Below are 21,251 nucleotides of genomic sequence, written 5' to 3'. Positions count from 1 at the left end.
GTCTAAAACATTTTCTACAGAATGGTGCAGGAGCTGTTTACTGAGAATTGGAATAAAAGGCTACAGAATTGTGTGAGGCTTGCCCCATATTTATGAATCAGATTTTTAAGTGGAAGCCACAGTTGTTTCCTTGTTTGTCATTCATGCTTTAGCAGAGGATATGATGCCATAGAGCTGGCTTGGTTTGTAGCTTCTCATTTAGGGTTTGTACCGCTTTCTTTTCCTTTTTAGAGGCCACAGCAGTTTTGATGTATTATCAAACCACAAAATGTACCTTGTTGGGTATTTAGCAGGAGGAAATGTGTTGACTGTTACACATCCCTTATCTACAATGCTTGAGACTAGAAGTGTTTGGAATTTCTTATTCTTGTTGGTTTTTTTGTTTTTTGTTTTTTTTGGAGTATTTGCATTATATATACTTGCCCATTAAGCATCCCAAATCCAGAAAGCCCAAATTTGAAATGCCCCAGTGAGCATTTCCTTTGAGCATCTTGTTGGTGCTCAGAAAGTTTTGAATTTTGGAGGACTTTGGATTTTTTAGTTTGGAATGCTCAGCCTGTATTTGATAGTTTCATTAATGATTGTGGATAGCATAAATTTAAAAATGCATACATATGTGTATGGAGTAGGTAGTATATAGCCATACAACTGCAGACACATGGAAAACAATTCTTAACCCTTTGAATGTATTAGTTTGTGTTTAAAGGTAATGTTTTATCTTGTTTAACTGGCATCTAATATGTTAAATCTCTTTTATTCTACCTTAGCATCAAGGCATGCCATGGGTTGCCTCTCATAAATGGCCAAAGCTGTGACCCTTATGCAACAGTTTCTCTAGTGGGCCCTTCTAGGTAATGTTTATTGAATTATTATTAGGTTTTTAAGTTTTAATGTTTGATTTAAAAATTTAAAAAGTAAGATTATATGAGCAAATGATAAATAGCTATTTATAACACAAAGTAATAAATGCTTTGAAAGAATAATCTTTAGTGAGTTCTATTATACACTTGTTAATAACAAAACCCTCTTTTTACAGACAGAAATTGGTACCCCATTTTAAATCTGCCATGCTGTTAGGCTTTAGGGAACAACCTCAGTTTTATACTATTACAGTGTAATGCTTTAAAACATAAACTTGACTGTTCATGCATCAGCATTCCTACTTTCAAATATCCTAAATTTTATGCCTGTAAAATCCTGTTTTAATGAATGCCAGTTCAGAATAACAAGACAATTTATATATTTTTATCTGGAAGGCAACTCAGGACTGAAAAATCGCCTTTTCTACTCATAAGATCTGTCCTCTACAGAGAGAATTCCAACTGTAGAAAAACTGCTGAAGTACTAGAGCATGGCAAAGTGTACCATATCATTAATTTAAATGATTTATAATAATTTGTGAAAAAACCTATAGCATTTTGTAATACAGTGTGTTATATGACTTCATTATGGTTTCTTTAAGGAACTGGCACATCTGAAATATGTCTACAACTTGAAGGTTTAGAATCAGGAAACAAGAAGCACAGTATTCCGTCTACACACACATGCATGCATGCATACATACACACTCCTTTTCCCCATCCCCAGAGTCTCTAGTTATTCTTACTTTGTAGAAAATCACTACTAAGTCACTTTGAAAAATGTATTTATGTATGTATGTAAAGTACCTAGTACCATGCCGGTCGGTATTTATTAGGTGCTCAAACAATAATAGTATGCTATTAGCAGATACTCAGTCTTATGACATTAAATGCTATTAGAGAGATTTATTTTTGCATGATAAAAATGTTCAATCTAGTGGAGCTGTTTTTGTTTTTTAAAATAATCTGTACCTGACAAATTCTTTATTTGGTAACATACAGTTAGAGACAGTTTGGCATATGAATTTGTGTTTTAAAATGTCTGGCCAGGCGCGGGTGGCTCACGCCTGTAATCCCAGCACTTTGGGAGGCCGAGGCAGGCGGATTACCTGAGGTCGGGAGTTCGAGACCAGCCTGACCATCAAGGAGATACCCCATCTCTACTAAAAATACAAAATTAGCTGGGTGTGGTGGCGCATGCCTGTAATCCCAGCTACTCGGGAGGCTGAGGCAGGAGAATCGCTTGAACCCTGAGGCGCAGGTTGTGGTGAGCCGAGATTGCACCATTGCACTCCAGCCTGGGCAACAAGAGCAAAACTCCGTCTCAAAAAAATAAAAAATAAAAAGTCACTGTGGGTTTTGCTATTGTACTGTGGTTGTGTAAGATGTTAACACTGGGGGAGACTGGGTAAAGATACAAGATTTCCCTATACATTTTTTGTAACCTCCTCTGAATCTATAATTAAATTAAAATTAAAATTTTTTTAAAGAAGTCTCTATTATATCTGAAGCCCAAGAAGTAAGCTGAGTTAAGAATGTTTTTCAAGTTCCTTGGGTATTTTTCAACATAGATGAAGGTACTCTAAATCTTATTGTCTTCCTTCTATTTATTCTGAGTTGCTAAAGGTTGGCAGTCTAGTGTGTCCGTAGAGAGAATAATACAGTCTTGGCACGTAGAGGGTGCCTAAAGCTTATATATTCTTTGATTTGAGTTTATAAGGACACTTAATTTTTTCCAAGCAATATTTAAAACTGAATCTTCCCTGAGTCACCTTAACTTTTAAACGGAGGTCAGGCTCCCTGGTTGGAAATAGCATGTTTTATAATTGTGTACTGTTAAGTTCTACAAGGTAAAACTCTACCACATTGGAACAGGAATGACCAAAAGAAGACAAAAGTAAAGAAGAAAACAAGCAATCCGCAGTTTAATGAAATCTTTTATTTTGAGGTAATTTTTTGTTTTACGTAAATGTTAACATTAAATATGTAATATTTAATGCTAGTTAATTTCTTTTTTCAAACCACAGTCATAGTAATCATTTTATCAATTAATGCAGATAAGCAGAAGGCAGTAGAACCATGGTGTGATGCAATGGAAGCCCAATATATAAAATGAATAAAGGCAGAGCTCTAATTTGGGAGCAGGAAGGGCCAGGGCCATACCCACTCCCCAGTCATCCTCACTGTCATGCCCTCCTTTGCACCCTCTCTTACCCTATCCAGCTCCCTACATAACACATAGTTGGCCACAGGACTCTTCTGCAGGGTGCCCTTTGACAGTCACTGGTGAAGTAAGTATAATTACCACTCAGTAAATCTGAGTTCCAGTCCAGTTGGCTTTGAAAGAGTCACTGAATGTGACTCAAGTTTCTTATCCTGTGAAAGAATAGTTGGAAGGGAAAATAGCAGCACTACCTGACTCATAGAGTTTTTGTAAGACCCAAAGCATGTGAGAATCCTTTGAGACCATAAAATACTGTATGATTAGAGCCTTATTATTACGCTTTTTTTTTTAGCCTAATTCATTCTACGGATGCCTGCTTATCTTCATAGACAGCTTCAGCTGCCTTGAAGTTGTCCCAAATACAGTGCTTTGGAGTGCTTTTCTTTGGAGCATTTGTTAAAGAAATCCTTTTTCATATTATTTGCAAACTACAGAAAAAAAAATCCAACTGTCTAAAAGATTGTTGTCTAATAAAGCATGTTGCAGTTCGTATCAACATGTAGGGAAGGTTTGAAAAAAGGCACATTTTGTGCCTTTCCTTCTGTATGTGTATTTTTCTTGGTATTTCAAACTGGAGAGCGTAAGGGTACCTCTAGTCATGCCTGATTACTGTGCTTTAATAAAGGAACACAGGCCAAAGAAAATGCCGAAAGTGAAGCAGGAAGAATTGTGGAGGGGGAAGCAAGGGAGAAAAAACAAAAGAAAAAGTACCAATGTGAGACTTTTCCATTTCCTGGCTAAGGACTTGGTGCAGTTGTTCTACATTTATTAATGGCGGTTGCATCTAACCTGGAGAAAACAAAGAAGACAGCAATGTCTAAGGGCTGCTGACTAAAGGCACTTACACTCCCCGTTAGCCCACATACCTTAAACCTTAGCTGGATGTAATCTACTCTGCTTCATGGATCCTTACAGTCAGCAGATGACCTTGTAAAGTAGAAGACCTGACCTGCCTGCTGTAGCAGGAGTACTTGTTAGGCCTTGCAACATTCATTCAGAGGGCCTTTTGTTGGTTATAAAGATAGATACATTTCCATCTCTGTCCTTTATCTAAAGCAAGGAACACAAAGCAGACACACATATACATATATACAACAGTAAAATGCAGTAGATATTGGAGAGGTCAGATGAACTCCATCGGGAGGTCAGATGCTCCATTAAAGGCTTGAAGAAAGATTGGATTTTCTAAGATTGAGGAAAGAGAGTATTAGATATGATGAACATTTTGAGCAGAGGCACAGAGACAGAAAAGCAGAAAGTTATGTCCAAAGTACAGTGTGTACTGAGTTTACTGGGCTTGTGTAAGAAAATAATGGGAACTAAGATTAGAAAGGTAGAGTAGGACCAGCTGATGAAAGGCCTTGAGTGCCTAGCTGTGGTGCTTAAGTAAATGATTTTGAGCCTATAAGTTACGAGTAAAACAGTGTTTGGGAAAGAATTAACTATGATCTGAGGTCCAGGTGGCTTAGGGAGAAAGAAGAAAGATGGGGAGACTGTTGTACTTTAGGTGTAAGAAAAAAGGGGAGGGGGAGGAGGTGGGGGTGGGGGTGTCTTTCAAGAGAGCACTATGGAAATAGAGAGGAAGAGGCAGATAAAAGAGAGAATGCAAAGGGCAAGATAACAAATTGGTTATAGAAAAAAAGAGAAAGGAAGTAGTTGAATGCTGCCCCCAAGGTTCCAAATCTGGAAAAATAGAAAAGTAAGGAAGAAGAAAAATAAAAGTGGTTTAGTTTGGAGCATAATTAGCTTGAGGGCTGACACTTTAAATCCTCCAGTAGGGAGTTCATGACTGAAACTTAAGATGAGTGATAGTTATTGACCAACAATCAAGGTTTGTTTATATAAACAGTCAAGAAAGCCAAGAGAATAGAGATATACAATAAAGGAGAAAAGTGAATAAACTAATTTCTGCCACTTAAGTATTCAACTTTGAGCATGTCATTTAATTTCTGTGCTTCAGCTTCCTCATTTTTAAGTGAGGATAATAAATCTAGCCCTGCCCGCCTCTGAGCAGCATTCTGATGAACAAAGGAGATAATGGATGTGAAAGCACTTTGTAAACTGTACAGCACTGTGCAGCTCCAAGTTGTTTTTAGTGCAAGATAAAACATAACATTTTGAAGAATAGTATATCTATAGATTCTGAAAAAGAAACAAAAGACAGCTGCATAAGGTTGCCAAAGTAGTGCTCAGGTAAACTCTATAGAGTGTTTCTGGGAAAGGAGATACAGTTGTATGATCACTAAATTAAATAGGAGATCAAGGGAGGTAAGAACTAAGAATTTATCATCAGATTTGGTGATGAAGAGAGAGATTTTAGGAGAGTGATCTGTGAGGAAGCCAAGATTATAAGGAGTTACTATAGTGAGTGGGTGGTGAGGAAGTACAAGCTGTAAGGGTGGATTACAGTTTTCAGATATTTGTCTGAGAAAGGAAAGAGATAGGAAGACCATAATTTAAGGGGAGAATTTTTCTTAGACTTGAGTGAGATGAACAAACTGTATAGAAAGCTGTAATTAAAATAGATCAAATAATGCTTACTGAATGCTTATTGCATACCTTGTGTGGGTGGCTAGTGTTAGAAAAGAAAATCATCCCATTCTCTTGTTGAGAAGAGCATGAGAAAAACTCAAGGAGAGAACCCTGTGTGGGAGTGGACAAGTTCAGGTGAACGGTCATTGAAGAAGTTCCTGCCAATGGCCTTGATATTTTCAGCAAAAATGTGAAAAGGAAGCGCAGGGTAGGATTGGTGTCTTGAGAAATGTGCGAAAGTCTTTTAAACACTTCTGAGTCACCAACTGACTACGTATGAGCCAGAGAATCTAATGTTCATTGATATATTTATTTTATTTTATTTTTGTTAAAATAGAGACAGTCTCACTTTGTTGCCCAGGCTGATCTTGAACTCCTGGCTTCAAGCAGTCCTCCCACCTTGGCCTCCCAAAGTGCTGGGATTACAGGCATGAGCCACTGCACCTGGCCATTGCCATATATTGAGTTGATAGGAATGGCATAGAGACAAAGATTATTTTGATTTTTTTTTACACCACCTTATTTTCTTCTACTTCCATAGTTGCTTTTGTATTCAGCTATTAAGTGAAATATTACTTGGACATTTTCCTCTGCTTTTATCCACAATTGAATATTTTGGAGATGATCATTTTTAAGTTATAGGAAAAATGTACTTTTAAAAAAAAATTTTTACTAAAATATTTTGTTTACAGGTAACCAGATCCAGTAGTTACACCAGAAAGTCCCAGTTCCAGGTGGAAGAGGAGGACATTGAAAAGCTAGAGATCAGGTATGTGCCTTGGGGTTTTACAGAATTGCTTTTTTGTGTACCAAAAGAAAATCCTAAATTCAACCAAAAAAGGTAAACCAACTTTAATAGAATTCTCTATAGCAGGTTGGTTGATGAAACTTAGAGGAGTATGCATCTAATTTAAATCCAGATTATCCTCCAGAGTCTGATTTATTTGCAGAAATACTCAAGGTGTATTTATTTTATAAACAAAGATGATCTAATTTTCATCTGTTTTATTTTTAATTTTTCCCAAATTGTTCCTTACATTTCTGGATTATAGTGTAATGAATGGAAAGGAAGTTGTATCTCAGACAATTTAGAAATAATTTTTTTATTCTTCTTAACATATCTGCTGTCTAACAGAAATTTCAGTGAGGTAAGAAGATAATTCAGCAGGTGCATGTGTTTGAAGTTTGTGCTGTTTCCTAGGTCTTAAATATCTATGCCCTTTGGGAAGGAAAAATCTTTTAAATGCATGTGTAGGTGTGATGTTAACAGTGTGTTCATCTAGATGGTATATTAATCATGTGTTTGGAGTGATCAGGTAATGTATTTTTCTAATTTTTCTATATATATTAATTGGTGGTGATCTAGAGGAAACTGTAGTATTGCGTTGGTTTCTTTTTGTAGTTTCTTTCTGTAGTCCTTATTGCTATAGGTTAAAATAAAGCCTTGACTTTCAAACTAAGACAGTTTAAGTGCCTTCTTTTAGACCATTTAAAATTACTTTCTGTGCTTTTTAAATAAAAGCTGCTGTGTAGTATTTTGCTTCTCTAGTCTGGATAGTGAGGTATGTATATGGTGGTGCTAACATCTTTTAAGCATGTAAAATTAATGCTATAATACAGATCAAAGTAATTTGAAGCTGTTTTGTGATGTGCACTCTCTTAAACATTGTTTGCAAAACATAAAGCCAGTTTTCAATTTTCAGGATCGACTTGTGGAACAATGGAAACCTGGTCCAAGATGTTTTCCTAGGTGAGATTAAGGTTCCTGTGAACGTATTAAGAACTGATTCCTCTCATCAAGCCTGGTAAGAGCCCAGCATTTTAGTGAACTCCATAGTTTAATTCTCTTTAATACAGTATATATATGCAAATAAATGCTTACTCTGAACATATTTTAAATTTGCTGCATAATAAGCCAGATGTCATTAATATTGACATGTTCATTAATTCATTGTCGTAGAAGTACATTGTACGTTTTATGACTTGACCTGTGGTACTGAGATAAAAGAACTGAATCGTCTAGGAATATTTTTCTGTTCAGAAGTGAAGACTTAAGGAGAAAAATGGGAAACATTTAAAACATTACATAAAAGTTGTTCATGTAAGAAAATGCTAGGTCACAAATCAGTATCTGCATTTCAGAAGTTTTATTAGTGGTCATAGGAGCTGTGGATATTTGAAAGCAAAGGATTTTATTTAGGGAACTCAGTTGTTTATGGGAACTAACCACTGTTCTTCCTTCACCACACCCCATTGAAATGTACCGTAGATGGCCCTAATGTTACTTTTTGAATGTCTAAGGTCTTATGTTGTTGAGCTGGCACTTTTTAGGGCTCTTGGTGTTCAATAATGACTACAATATTATTTTACTTTTTAATGACTCTAATAACATTAAACTGATGTTAAAATTAATGTTCACACATTAAATTGAGCTAGTTTCCTTAGCAGAAGCAATGTGAAACTATTGTTTTTTTCTGTCTATAGCACTTAAAAGCTTGTGTATCCTTTCAGTATGTTGCCCAGCATCTCTCTTGCTAGATTTGGGTTTCAACTGGATGTAAATGAACATGCTTTTCTTATTTGTCTTTTAAGGAGCACTTTTTGGAACTCAGTTTCCACTGCCTCAAAGAGGAATGTTTAGGTGTTTCTTATGGATATCAGTTTCATTCGTCCCCAAAAGAGCCTCTTCTGATTGGCCATCAGATATCTTCATTTTAGAGTCTTGTCCTAGAATAGTTATCACTTGTAGAATGATTTGGAGACTCTTAAAATTTTTACTTTATTTTTTGCCTCTCTCTCTAAGGCAGATCTAAGATTTATTGGTCTTTATGTTGGCATTTTGTGTATTATAGTTTGTAAAATGCATCCACAGAGGGGGAGAAAATCAAACATAGTCACTATGAAAAATTGATGAAGATTTGGGACCTGTCATCCTCCCACTACACCATGTCTTCCACTTTCCATCAAATAGCATACATTTTAAAATGAAAATTTCTGAGCTCAGTTTGTCAAGTTTTAAAAATTACGTGCCAGACCACTCAGTACAGAGGAGAAAAACGAGCTCTTGTGCCTCTGGGCCCCTCAAAATGAACTTGTAATGTGCCACATAATCTGTTTTTTAAGTAAGACTGTCTCTAGAGATGCCTTCCAAATTTGGCAAAACTTGGTGCAGCTTCCTTGGCAGTATATAAGAACATTAACAAACTAATTTTATTTTTATGGATGTTTTTGGCCTATGATATTTTAAAGTAACCTGCCAGAAATGTAAGTGCTAAAATTTATATAGCATGAAATAGAAACATCTGGTAATTCATATATACTTCCATAGTTGTAAGGAAATATAAAAATGTGAATGCCATTTCTTGTAAGTTGGAAATAAAACTCTTACCCTCCTCCATCAATTGTAGAGCTGTAGCATCCCCTTGTGGGGTTGTTGGTAACTGCATGAAAACTCAAGAAAAGATTTATTTACGCTCAGGATTTCAGGCAAATTCCTTCTAATGTTGATGGTAAGAGAGTAGGGAGGCCGAGACGGGCGGATCACGAGGTCAGGAGATCGAGACCATCCTGGCTAACACGGTGAAACTCCGTCTCTACTAAAAAATACAAAAAAAAAAAAAAAACTAGCCGGGCGAGGTGGCAGGCACCTGTAGTCCCAGCTACGGGAGGCTGAGGCAGGAGAATGGCGTAAACCCGGGAGGCGGAGCTTGCAGTGAGCTGAGATCCGGCCACTGCACTCCAGCCTGGGCGACAGAGCAAGACTCCATCTCAAAAAAAAAAAAAGAGAGTAATCATCAGTAGTTTAATTCTGTTGTTTGAAAAGTCTCAAAATAGATATAAACATCTTTTCAGCTGTAATTTTTAAATTTGAAAGTAAGATTCAAATAATAGATAAAATGAATTACTGGGTTTTTCTTTTCAACAGAAGCACTTTATACATACTTTTAGACTAGATTAATATTTGATATCATTTAGCTTTCCAGTTTGATAATTTTGACACCTTTTGTCCTCAAACTTTTTTTTGGGGGGGGGGGTCTCACTTTTTTTGAGACAAAGTCTCACTGTTGCCCAGACTGGAGTGCAGTGGCATGATCTTAGCTCACTGCAACCTCCACCTCCCGGGTTCAAGCAGTTCTCCTGCCTCAGCCTCCCAAGTAGCTGGGACTACAGGCACACGCCACCATGCCAAGCTAATTTTTGTGTTTTTAGTAGAGACGGGGTTTAACTATGTTGGCCACTCTGGTCTTGAACTCCTGACCTTGTGATCCGCCCACCTTGGCCTCCCAAAGCGCTGGGATTGCAGTCCTGAGCCACTGCGCCCTGCCTTTGGTCTCACATTTTTAACATATCTGTTTAATATTTGAATTTAGAAAATATAACAAGTCTCCTGTCTTCAGCTGGAAAAAAAAAAAAAAAAAAACCCAGAAATAGGCCAGGTGCGGTGGCTCACACCTATAATCCCAGCACTTTGGGAGACCGAGGCGGGCGGATCATGAGGTCAGGAGATGAGACCATCCTGGCTAACACGGTGAAACCCCGTCTCTACTAAAAATACAAAAAATTAGCCAGGCGTGGTGGCGGGCGCCTGTAGTCCCAGCTACTAAGGAGGCTGAGGCAGGAGAATGGCGTAAACCCGGGAGGCGGAGCTTGCAGTGAGCCGAGATCCCGCCACTGCACTCCAATCTGGGCGACAGAGCAAGACTGTCTCAAAAACCAGACCAAAAAAACAGAAATAATGTTCAACTTTTTTTTTTTTTTTTAGACGGAGTCTCACTCTGTTGCCAGGCTGGAGTGCTGTGGCGCAATCTTGGCTCACTGCAATCTCCACCTCCCGGGTTTAAGCCATTCTCCTGCCTGAGCCTCTTGAGTAGCTTGGATGACAGGCATGCGCCACCACACCCAGCTAATTTTTGTATTTTTAGTAGAAACGGGGTTTCACCATGTTGACCAGGCTGGTTTTGATCTCCTGACCTCGTGATCCCCCCACCTCGCCTCCCAAAGTGCTGGGATTACAGGCGTGAGCCACTGCACCTGGCCCACATTCAGTTATTAGTAGAACTGCCTCTTCATTCTCTCATTTACATAGCATTATGTACAAATAATTGTACTTTGCGTTTGTCTACCTCAATTTTAATTACACAGACTTTATGGTTAGAATTATTTAAATGCTGATTTTTTTCTGTTAAGGGACTGTCAAAACTGCTTATCTTGAGGGCATAAGGATTGCTTTTATGCCTGTGAATGAAAAGTACATGTGTAGAGCAATTGAATGCTACTTTCAGTTAAAAATTTCTCTTTGTGTCCTGTTTCTTTTTCTTTCAAACTGCAATATTTTGTTCAAAAACTGACAAACATATATATATATGAGTTTTTTGTTTTGTTTTCACTTAGAAATGCCAGATATTCCTGAACTATTTAACAAATCTTGAGCCTGTTTTCTTTATCTCTAATTCATACAGAATTATTTAATTCACAAGGATCCTTCAGGTAGTTTATTAAATTGAGCCTTTGTAATCATATTTTAAAATAATCACATTTATGTGGTTATACAAATAACTATTGATAGTTATTCACATATTTAAGTGGTAATAATTATACATCATATATATAAATGTTATATATGTAACATTTACATAGTGATTACTGTGTGCCAGGAACTATTCTAAGTGCTTTACTTATAATAACTTTTTTCGGGCTATTGTAGGGTTTTAATGTGTTAAGATACTATTAATAGTCCTTATTTGACAAATGAGGAAAAAGCACAGAGAAATTGAGCAACTTGTCTAAGGTCACACAACTGGGATTTGAACCAAACTGACCCCAAAGTTTGTGCTTTCAACCAGTGTGCTGAAGTTTGAACTTTGGCATATTTCTGAATATATTTAAAACTCAAAAACATTCTCTCTTTTAAGCCATTAGAAAAAATTTGAGTGCCCCTTGCTTATAAAATATTATTTAAAAGAGAATCAGAGAGTTCCCTACTCATTTTAAAAATGATCTTTTCAAAGGATGGGTAAAACAACATGTTGTGAAGTCTTTTTTTTTTCAAGTAGACATAGATGAGATATTTTGTCTGTGGGGATTTCTTATCCTGCAAAGAAAATCCAAGGAAACAAGTTTAGAAAGTATGGCAGGAGTGAACCCTTCTGGAGTTCTTAAGCATCCAAAAACGATATATGCATAAAACTGAGTAATTGGCATAGCACTACCCTAATTCCTCTACATAGAACAATGCTATGTTAAGACTGTAGGCCTGGTGATTTTTAGTTATAAGGGAGTAAAGAGGGATATACCCCTTCCCCAGTTATTTGGAGCTAAAGGAAATAAAGTTGCGCTCTGAGCAAAATTTCTGTACTACAAACCAAAACAATTTGTTTTGACTGTAGAGTGTAGAGGTACTGTTTTAAGATGGATAGGGATGGTCCCAGAGGCAGAAGTAGTTGTAACTGAGTAAGCAGTAATACAAGTAATGTTACTCTACTGTGCATGGAAAACACTGGTTCCATAGGAGGAAAAGATTCATCTAGAGTAATAAAAAAGAATTCCAAAGAGGTAGGCATGGTACTGCCTATTCAAGCACAGTTGATGGGGAAGGGGATTCTGGTCCAGAAGAATTACTGTTTCCTTGGCAACACTATTGTCTTAGCTGAGAGATTCTTAAGGCTGCATAAAACTCCTTGTCATGCCTCTGTACTCACCACAACGCCTTTTGATAATTTGTCTTTCCAAATAGCTACTAACAGATAAAAAAATTCAGTGAAAGATATAGATGAAAACACTATGGTAAATGGTGATAATTGTTGTAACCAGGTGATGAGCACATGGGGGTGGTGGTAAGAAACGGCATTCATTATTACTATTGTCACTCTTCTCCCTACTTTTGTAAGTGAGCATTTCTATAATAAAATGCATTGGTCACTTAACAATCCAGGTACTTATGCCACTTGACTATATTTCTTTTTCATAAATGTAGTAATTGGCCTGCTTTTAAGTATATCAGGCTCTGCACTCAGTCATTGCAATTCAGGTGCATCTTATTTTTTTTATTTTTTATTTTTGTGAGATGGAGTCTCTCTCTCTCTTGCCCAGGCTGGAGTGCAGTGGCACAGTCTTGGCTCCGTGCAACCTCTGCCTCCTGGGTTCAAGCGATTCTCCTGCTTCAGCCTCCCGAGTAGCTGGGACTACAGGCATGTGCCACCATGCCTGGCTAATTTTTGTATTTTTGTGGAGATGGGGTTTCGCCATGTTGGCCAGGCTGGTCTTGAACTCCTGACCTCAGGTGATCCACCCGCCTTGGCCTCCCAAGGTGCTGGGATCACAGGCGTGAGCCACCACACTTGACCTTCAGGTTCCCTGTGGATGTGCTGATAAAACGTGGTGTCTGAATTTGCAAGGTTGCAGAACATGCCCTGGATTGTGAAAAATTGACCGAAGTATCAATTGTCAGGATGCTTGGTCATCAACCAGCTAAACTTCCTGATACGGTTTGGCTGTGCCCCCACCCACATCTCACCTTGAATTGTCACCATCCCCACGTCAAGGGCAGGGCCTGGTGAAGATAATTGAATCATCAGGTGGTTTCAAACCCCCATACTGTTCTTGTGGTAGTGAATAAGTCTCACGAGATCTGATGGTTTTATAAATGGGAGTTCCCCTGCACAAGCTCTTTTGCCTGCCGCATGTAAGACGTCCCTTTACTCTTCTTTGTCTTCTGTCATGATTGCGAGGTCTCCCCAGCCATGTGGAAGTATGAGTCAATTAAACCTCTTTCCTTAATAAATTACCCAGTCTTGGGTATGTCTTTATTAGCAGCATGAGAACAGACTAATACAGTTCCCTTAGAGGTAATTCTGAGTCACGTTTCCTAACAGGCTTGTTTCTAATTATTTCATTGACCATATCTTTACATCACTATTTCTTAAATCAGACAATAGATGTTCTGAAGGTTGATATTCCTCTTTTGTGGGGTAGTGATATAATTTCTTCTTGTATTAACCATCCCTTCATCCTTTAAATTTGCCTTGGTTAATTCGCTAGTTGTCTTTTCTGTCTTTATCTTTCTCGAAGCTAATAAATATTCTATTAAAGCCTTCTTCCTTCTATTTTTAAATGAATTAGTATATTAGAGGAGTATTAAACCTACTATTAAATTAAGTATTAAAGCTACTGTTTCTTTTATAAAAAGCATCTCAGCATTCCAGCTAAGTGAAGGAGGAGTGATACAATTATAAAATTATCATTTTGATGATTAATGGCTCTAAGCCGTGATCATCAGTGGCTGCTGATATTGTAAAAGGAGAAACAACCAGACATTTGTGCCTCTGGTAGAACTACACAGCATTGTCAATGAAGCGTTCTTGCCAGAACATCAAATCTGAATCTAACCAAGCCTCTAGATCTAACTACCAATGTAGAGGAAATACAGAGAGGATGAAGGAGTATGGTAAATGACATTATGGAGGTAGAGATAAGAGTTAACACAATTCCAAAGGTGGCAAACTCTTGTAGGACCAACAGTGAGGAATCTATAAAAGAGACTTAAGAATGCTATTACCAATTGTAATCTGTGGACCTTATTTGGATTTGAACAAACTGTAGAAAAACATTTATGATGAGTTTGGGGAAATTTGAACACTAAGTGAATAGTGATGACTTTTTAAAATTATATATGAAATTATACCTGGAAATTGCTTTAAAATAATAATGCAGGCACAGGATGGGAGAGTGAGTGAAGGTATGGTTGAAACAAGATTAGTCTTTTTTAAAAAAAATTCAGTGTGTATATTTTTAAATTTTGTTTGGCATTGCCTTTAGATAGAGAATAGAGAAGATGGCAGCTTTTTTCTCATGTTAATTAGAAACTTCTAATTACTTTCAAAAAGTGACCTGAGGCTTCAAAATCAAAGCATTCATTCACTCACTCTCGTCAACATCCATGGAATGTCTACTACTAAGCCCATGTGCCCTATGCTGACCTATCTACTGAAAATAAAATTGTGGGTTCAAATAGCAATGCTTAACATAATTTAAACTGCCTAAAAATATTGCACCTGTGAATCCATTTTAGTATTTTTAGGGAATTTACTACTGGGCTTTGTAATTTCAAACTTTAGAAAGGCTTTAGCACAGGATTTATAAAACTTGAAAACTATGAGTATAAATAAATAATTCCAGGCCAGGCATGGTGGCTTACACCTGTAATCCCAGCACTTTGGGAGGCTGAGGCAGGTAGATCACCTGAGGTCAGGAGTTCGAGACCAGCCTGGCCAACATAGTGAAACCCCATCTATACTAAAAATACAAAAATTAGCCCGGTGTGGTGGCATGCACCTGTAGTCCCAGCTACTTGGGAGGCTGAGGCAGGAGAATCACTTGAACCCGGGAGGCAGAGGTTCAGTGAGCTGAGACCACGCCATTGTACTCTGGCCTGGGTTGACAGAGTGAGACTCTGTCTCAAAAAATAATAATAATTCCAAACATTCTACATTCTTAGATAAAATATGTAACTTATTTCTCAAACAGTATAGGGGAAATATTGACAGCATTTAAAATGCATCTTAATGTATTTTAAAACTTTTAAAATATATTTTTAAAACATTAAAATGTAGCAAGTGTATACCATCGAGGCAGTGAATTAAGAGAGGAATAGAATTGAGCAGTAACAAGATGAAAATGGAAAGACAAACTCTTCCTCAGTGTAAATAACCAGTGCTGCAAATTTGCTGTGCCTAGTACAAATGTTAAACAGAGGTTTAAATGTTAAACAAATGTATAAACAGAGGTTGAGGATTTTCTGCAAATAATAAAAGAAGTATCAATGCAGATTATTCTGGGAGAAGAATGGCAAAGAAAATCCACAAAAGCGTTTTAGCAGAACTTGGGTAACAGAAGACTGAAAGAGAGAATTTCCCAGACCCACCAAGCAAATAAATAATTTTCCCCAGTCTCTTAGTAAGGAGGGTTGAAATTAAATTCAAAATGTTAATGTTTGTTGTTTATTGTTTTTTGAACACAATTATTTTTAAGTTACTTATGGCCTATTAAGCTGTATAGCATTTTCACTTCACAACACAGTACAATTATTTTCCATTATATTCATAAATACCTCTCTTAAAGAACTCTAGAGTTCATTCATTGCATGAATATTATGTACCCATTAAAAAGAACAAACTGGATCTATGAAAAGTAGTCTCAAAGAGTTAACTAGGAAGTGCTTGCAGGTAAAAAAACAAGATACTGGAGAGTAGAATATGATAACAGTTTTGTAAACGAATAGGCTCAAAACTCATTTACAAATGTGTATATATGCACACATTTTTAAAAATCTATATAAAATTATATAAGCATGAAGAAAATAGAGAAGGGTTCATAGTAGGTAGTTAACAGGTTCCTAAGAGAAGCGGAGGTGCAGAATGGTAGTGTTTTGAAGATAAGAAAAAAGATAAGAGAAAACCAAATTTAAAAGAGAAAAAAAAGCAAACTTCTTTAAAAAAAAAAAAAAAGCATTGATTTGGTGACATTGTTTATGTGTGTATGCATTGTTATCTATTTGTCTGTGTGTAATAAGGATTTTTAAATATTAAATAAGATTCTGGTTCAAAGAGTGATGAAAATAATAAGTGGCACTCCACACGATTTTCTTGGTTCTTGAAGTTTGAGCTTCACTACAAAAAGAATCTCCATTCGGTTGCTTTTATCTACCCTACAGTGTGGTTAATGGCAAATCCAAATTTGTAAATTTAATTTGGAGTTATTTCTGAAAATAAATTTTGTGGGCAATATGATGATAAGTCACAGGAAAAAAATATATGCAGGTAAATATTTAAAAATAAATTCCCTTAATATATTCTAATTGTGATGGTTTCTGCAGCATAATTTAAAATTAGGCTATTTTCAGTGTCCAAATAAGGATGTTATCAGTATTACTATTGAGCATCTGGCTGCACATAGTAACTTTTAAAATAATTTTGTTTTAGAATGTACTAATAAAAGACATATATAGTACACTTTTTCTGCAGTTTAGTTTCTGGTTATAGTTAAGTAAAGCAAAGATTCACTATTTTATATATAGTACAAGAAAACACCTTTTTAAAATAATGAATTATTGAAGAATAAGAGTACAGTTAGGTTTTTTTCCTAGATATTTTTAGATATTTTGCTGTAATGGAGTAAAGGGGATGAAATATTTGTAATTGGCATATTATTTTAGATAAATAAACTTTTAGTTTAACTCCTGGAACTCCTGTGATATCTTGAATGAGTAACAAACTTTTTTTTTTTTCCCCCATCCTAGAAAGATATATTTTGGCTAAAGCCCAGCAGTTCTGAAGTTTTAATGTCCAAATTAGTTGAGTTCAATTGTTTTTGCAAATTTAGGCTACTGTAAGAGTAAAAATTGCCTTTCTCTAAACCTGATATGGTCTAGAAAAAAATAGATGTTTACACCAACAACAAATTGTAAATTTCAAATTTAGGCAAGCATATTGCTGAGTACCCCCCTAAAAAAGGAAATAAGAATACTTGATTGTCAATGGTACTTTGCAGTTTTTATCAGCCTTCATCCAGTTTTGTTTTGTGTTGTTTTTTAATTTTAGATTCAGGGGTACATGTGCAGGTTTGTTACATGGGTATATTGTGTAATGCTGAGGTTTAGGCTTATGATCCCTTTGCCCAAGTAACGAACAAAGTACCGGATAACTTTTTCAACCCCTACTCCCCTATCTGCCTCCCCATTTTTGGAACCCCCAGTGTCTATTGTTACCATGTTTGTGTTTGTGCATACCCAGTGTTTAGCTCCCACTTACAAGTGAGAACATACGGTATTTGGTTTTCTGTTTCTGCATTAATTCGCATAGGGTAGTGGCCTCCAGCTGCATCCGTATTGGTGCAAAGGACATAATTTTTTCTTTCTATGACGGCGAACAAGATTAGTCTTCAGTTGATAATTGTTTAAACTAGATAATGGGTACAGGAGAGTTCAGTATTCTCTTTTGTTTGTGTTTTTAAATTCCCATGATAAAAAGCTTTTTTTTAAAAAAAATAAACTCTTAGATTTCTGGTTTTGGTCCTGCAAATTTCTCTTAAGTTCAAATTTTTGAATAAAGAATTTACTTTAAAACAAGGTTTCTTATGTGTTCTGATATGTCTTATCTACTTTTTTTGATTTTGTTTGTGAGACGAAGTCTCACTCTGTCATCCATACAAGCCCAGACTGGAGTACAGTGGCAGGATCTCAGCTCACTGCAACTCCGCCTCCTGGGTTCAAGCGATTCTCCTGCCTCAGCCTCCCAAGCAGCTGGATTACGGGCACCATGCCTGACTGATTTTTGTATTTTCAGTAAAGACAGAGTTTCACCGTGTTGGCCAGGCTGGTCTCGAACTCCTGACCTCAAGTGATCTGCCTGCCTCAGCCTCCCAGTGCTGGGATTACAGTCATGAGCCACTGCACCTGGACTGTCTTACCTATTTTCAACTAAATGCTTCTTTCTTAAATTTAGTTGGTAAACATTTATTTTTGATAATACATTGGATTTTAAATGTTTTACCTTTCATCATCATTTTTTCTAAACCTGCAAGCTAATCAAACTTTTATTCAACTCCTTTGAGATCTTAATTTCTGTAATATCTATGCTTTTTGTTTCCTGGATAAAAATGTATTTGTAGCTTTCTAATCCAATATATAACCAATATTAGGCTTCTGAAGATTAGTATCCTGCTACTTACGAAGTTTCCTAACCGTAAATACTAAGTTGACTTTTTTGGTTGTTTTTTTATAGCTTAACTCTTAACTTGCCTCATTGGCTTGAATGCGTTTCCATCACATGGAATCACTTATATTTTTACTTTAGGTACTTGCTACAACCAAGAGACAATGGAAACAAGTCATCCAAAACTGATGACCTGGGGTCTCTTCGATTAAATATATGTTATACAGAAGACTACGTGCTTCCTTCAGAGTACTATGGTCCTTTGAAAACTTTGCTGCTAAAATCACCAGATGTTCAAGTATGTTAAGAATCTTAAGGATATGATTTAACACGAAGTGGCTAAAATAATTCTATAAATGATAAGGAGAAGATTTCAAGAGTATCAAGTCTTATTAAAACAGTAAAAATTATATACATACATATATATACACACACACATTTCTGTTTATCTGAACCAGAGTACTATGATTCCTACGTGTGCTCCCACAATCATCTCTGATAAAAAATTTTGAAAATTAAATACCCTGTATAACAGCTTTAATGACATTATTACAGTTACTTTTACAGGCTAATGATTGAACAGTTAATCATGTTTCTTTGATTTTTTGCTTGTTTTCTACCTTCCTATATTTAGCCAATATCTGCCTCAGCTGCTTACATTTTGAGTGAAATATGTCGAGATAAAAATGATGCTGTTTTGCCCCTTGTACGACTGCTGCTGCACCATGATAAACTTGTTCCTTTTGCCACTGCTGTGGCTGAATTAGACTTGAAGGATACACAGTAAGAGTTATATTTTATTAAACGTTAATTACATGTTGTTGAAATTGGACCTCAGTTTGACAGATTGTTTTCGTAGTCTGAATTTTTTTGTATTGATCAGACTTACTGTATAGTAGGCTGAAAAGAAGTACTTAACAAATAACAAAAGGCAGTTAAGCTATCAAACAGTATTCACCTACCTTAAGGACAATTAATGAAGGATGTTTTTCTTTAACTCAGGAAATTTCGTTTGTTACTAATCTGCTTCTTAGTGTAATGACTCACGTGTCACAAGTAAAAACACCAGAGCAGAAGTGTTTTTTTCTTTATTCATTATGTATCACCCTTATATGCATATGTATGACATTCTAAAAAGCAATCAAGTGACTTCTCATTCATGTCATAGTCTAACACTGTTGTTTTTTTACACACACAGACATACATATACTCTACATTTTTGGTTCATAAATGTGATTTGCCTTTATATATACACGTATGTGTGTATGTATATACGTGTATATGTATGTACGTGTGTATATATATGTGTATTGAGTTTTTTGTTTGTTTGTTTTTAAGACGGAGTCTCGCTTTTTCACCCAGGTTGGAGTGCAGTGGCATGATCTTGGCTCACTGAAGCTTCTGCCTCCTAGGTTCAAGTGATTCTCCTGCCTCAGCCTCCTGAGTAGCTGGGATTACAGGCACTTGCCACCACACCCAGCTAATTTTTGTATTTTTAGTAGAGATGGGGTTTCACCATGTTGGCCAGGCTAGTCTCACATTCCTGACTTCAAGTGATCCACCTGCTTCAACCCCGCAAAGTGCTGGGATTACAGGCGTGAGCCATCACACCTGGCCATTATTTTTATATATTTTTGGTAAATTTGGAAAAACCTAATGGCAGAAAACTTTTAAATAAATGGTAAAAATTACTAAAATTGTAGGTCACTTATGCCTTCTAGTACGTCTTAATCTATTTCAACTCAATGCTTCTTTCGTAAATTGGTCAAGTATGTTATATTATTGGTTTCACAATCTTTGTTTACTACATTTGGTTTCATCTATTTCTGTTTCAGAGATGCAAACACAATTTTTAGAGGAAATTCCTTGGCTACCCGATGTCTGGATGAGATGATGAAAATAGTGGGAGGGCACTACCTGAAAGTAACATTAAAACCTATTCTTGATGAGGTACAGAATATATCTCCAACAGTGATAGTTTGTGACCTCATGATAGTTGCTCTTTTACCAAGTGATCTGTTGATGGGAAGGGTTTATTCATTCATGCGTTCCTCAAAAAATAAGACTGAACACTTTAGAAGCAAATTATTTACTTTTCTATCAATGGATTTTTACTCAAAAGGCACAGCATAGTGTAGTCTACATTATTTCTTTGTTACGGGATTTCTCTCTTAGCCGGAGTTCCAAATATATGACAAATACTTTTTGATATCGTGTTTTAAGAAAATTGCATATATTATCCCTGCATAGGACGTTTTACGCTTAAAATTTAAATTTCTATAATTACCTTTTATTATCAGAACAATAACAGTTTTTTCATTTTGTCAGATTACTTAGAAAAAATCATTAACTGCAAAATTTATTTTTCAGATATGTGACTCCTCAAAATCCTGTGAAATCGATCCTATTAAATTGAAAGAGGGAGATAATGTAGAAAATAATAAGGTAAGTCCTTGTTATATTGTTTATAATTGTGTTAAAATTGGTCTTAATGGTGTAACCTTTCTCCCACTTACATTATAATAAAGCCAGATAGAGGGAAGCAATGCTGTGTATTCTTTACATAAGCCTTTACTATTAGCAGCATTTCCTAGGATTAGTTTTTAGAATGTTATTTCCTCAGTGGTTTCACTTTATTTTTGTTCTTGATTGTCTCTTTTTGTCTCTAGAAACGATAGTGAACTTAAGCTATAGCTAGTTACAAGCCCTGTTCTAGCCATTCCTTTGGGCTCAAACTGATCAGGCTAAGTGACACAGTGACTTGATCAGTCATTACTTTCAGTGGCCTCTGAAAAAGCAATGATTGTGTCAGGGTCACACATTTTTATTGCAATGGATAATAGTGTCACAACGTCCTGTGCTTGTGTATCCGAGTTATTTTGTGATTTCCTTTTGGATCATTTTATTCCCTGTTGCTTCTTGTGAGGT

At 36.3% G+C, this 21,251-nt stretch overlaps 1 protein-coding gene across 12 annotated transcripts in view; it reads left to right on the top strand.

The window, feature by feature from the left end:
• The window catches only part of RASA2 (RAS p21 protein activator 2), a 123,391-nt gene that overhangs the window by 59,917 nt on the left and 42,223 nt on the right, over positions 1–21,251 (top strand). For all 12 annotated transcript variants that reach the window (XR_002520525.2, XR_001900068.3, XM_021934803.2 and 9 more), the window contains exons 6-13: positions 768–851; positions 2,736–2,808; positions 6,309–6,385; positions 7,320–7,421; positions 18,465–18,621; positions 18,958–19,106; positions 20,159–20,273; positions 20,694–20,768. Coding sequence is in view for 10 of the 12 variants with exons in the window: in XM_021934803.2 (XP_021790495.1) it covers positions 768–851; positions 2,736–2,808; positions 6,309–6,385; positions 7,320–7,421; positions 18,465–18,621; positions 18,958–19,106; positions 20,159–20,273; positions 20,694–20,768 (832 nt within the window). In the remaining 2 variants the exon portion in view is untranslated. The remainder of the gene's footprint in view (positions 1–767; positions 852–2,735; positions 2,809–6,308; positions 6,386–7,319; positions 7,422–18,464; positions 18,622–18,957; positions 19,107–20,158; positions 20,274–20,693; positions 20,769–21,251) is intronic.

Source organism: Papio anubis, chromosome 2, assembly GCF_008728515.1.
Source record: "Papio anubis isolate 15944 chromosome 2, Panubis1.0, whole genome shotgun sequence".
NCBI classification, from domain to species: Eukaryota; Metazoa; Chordata; class Mammalia; order Primates; family Cercopithecidae; genus Papio; species Papio anubis.
Note: the sequence above shows the minus strand (reverse complement) of the source record. Positions and strands in the feature narration are given on the sequence as shown.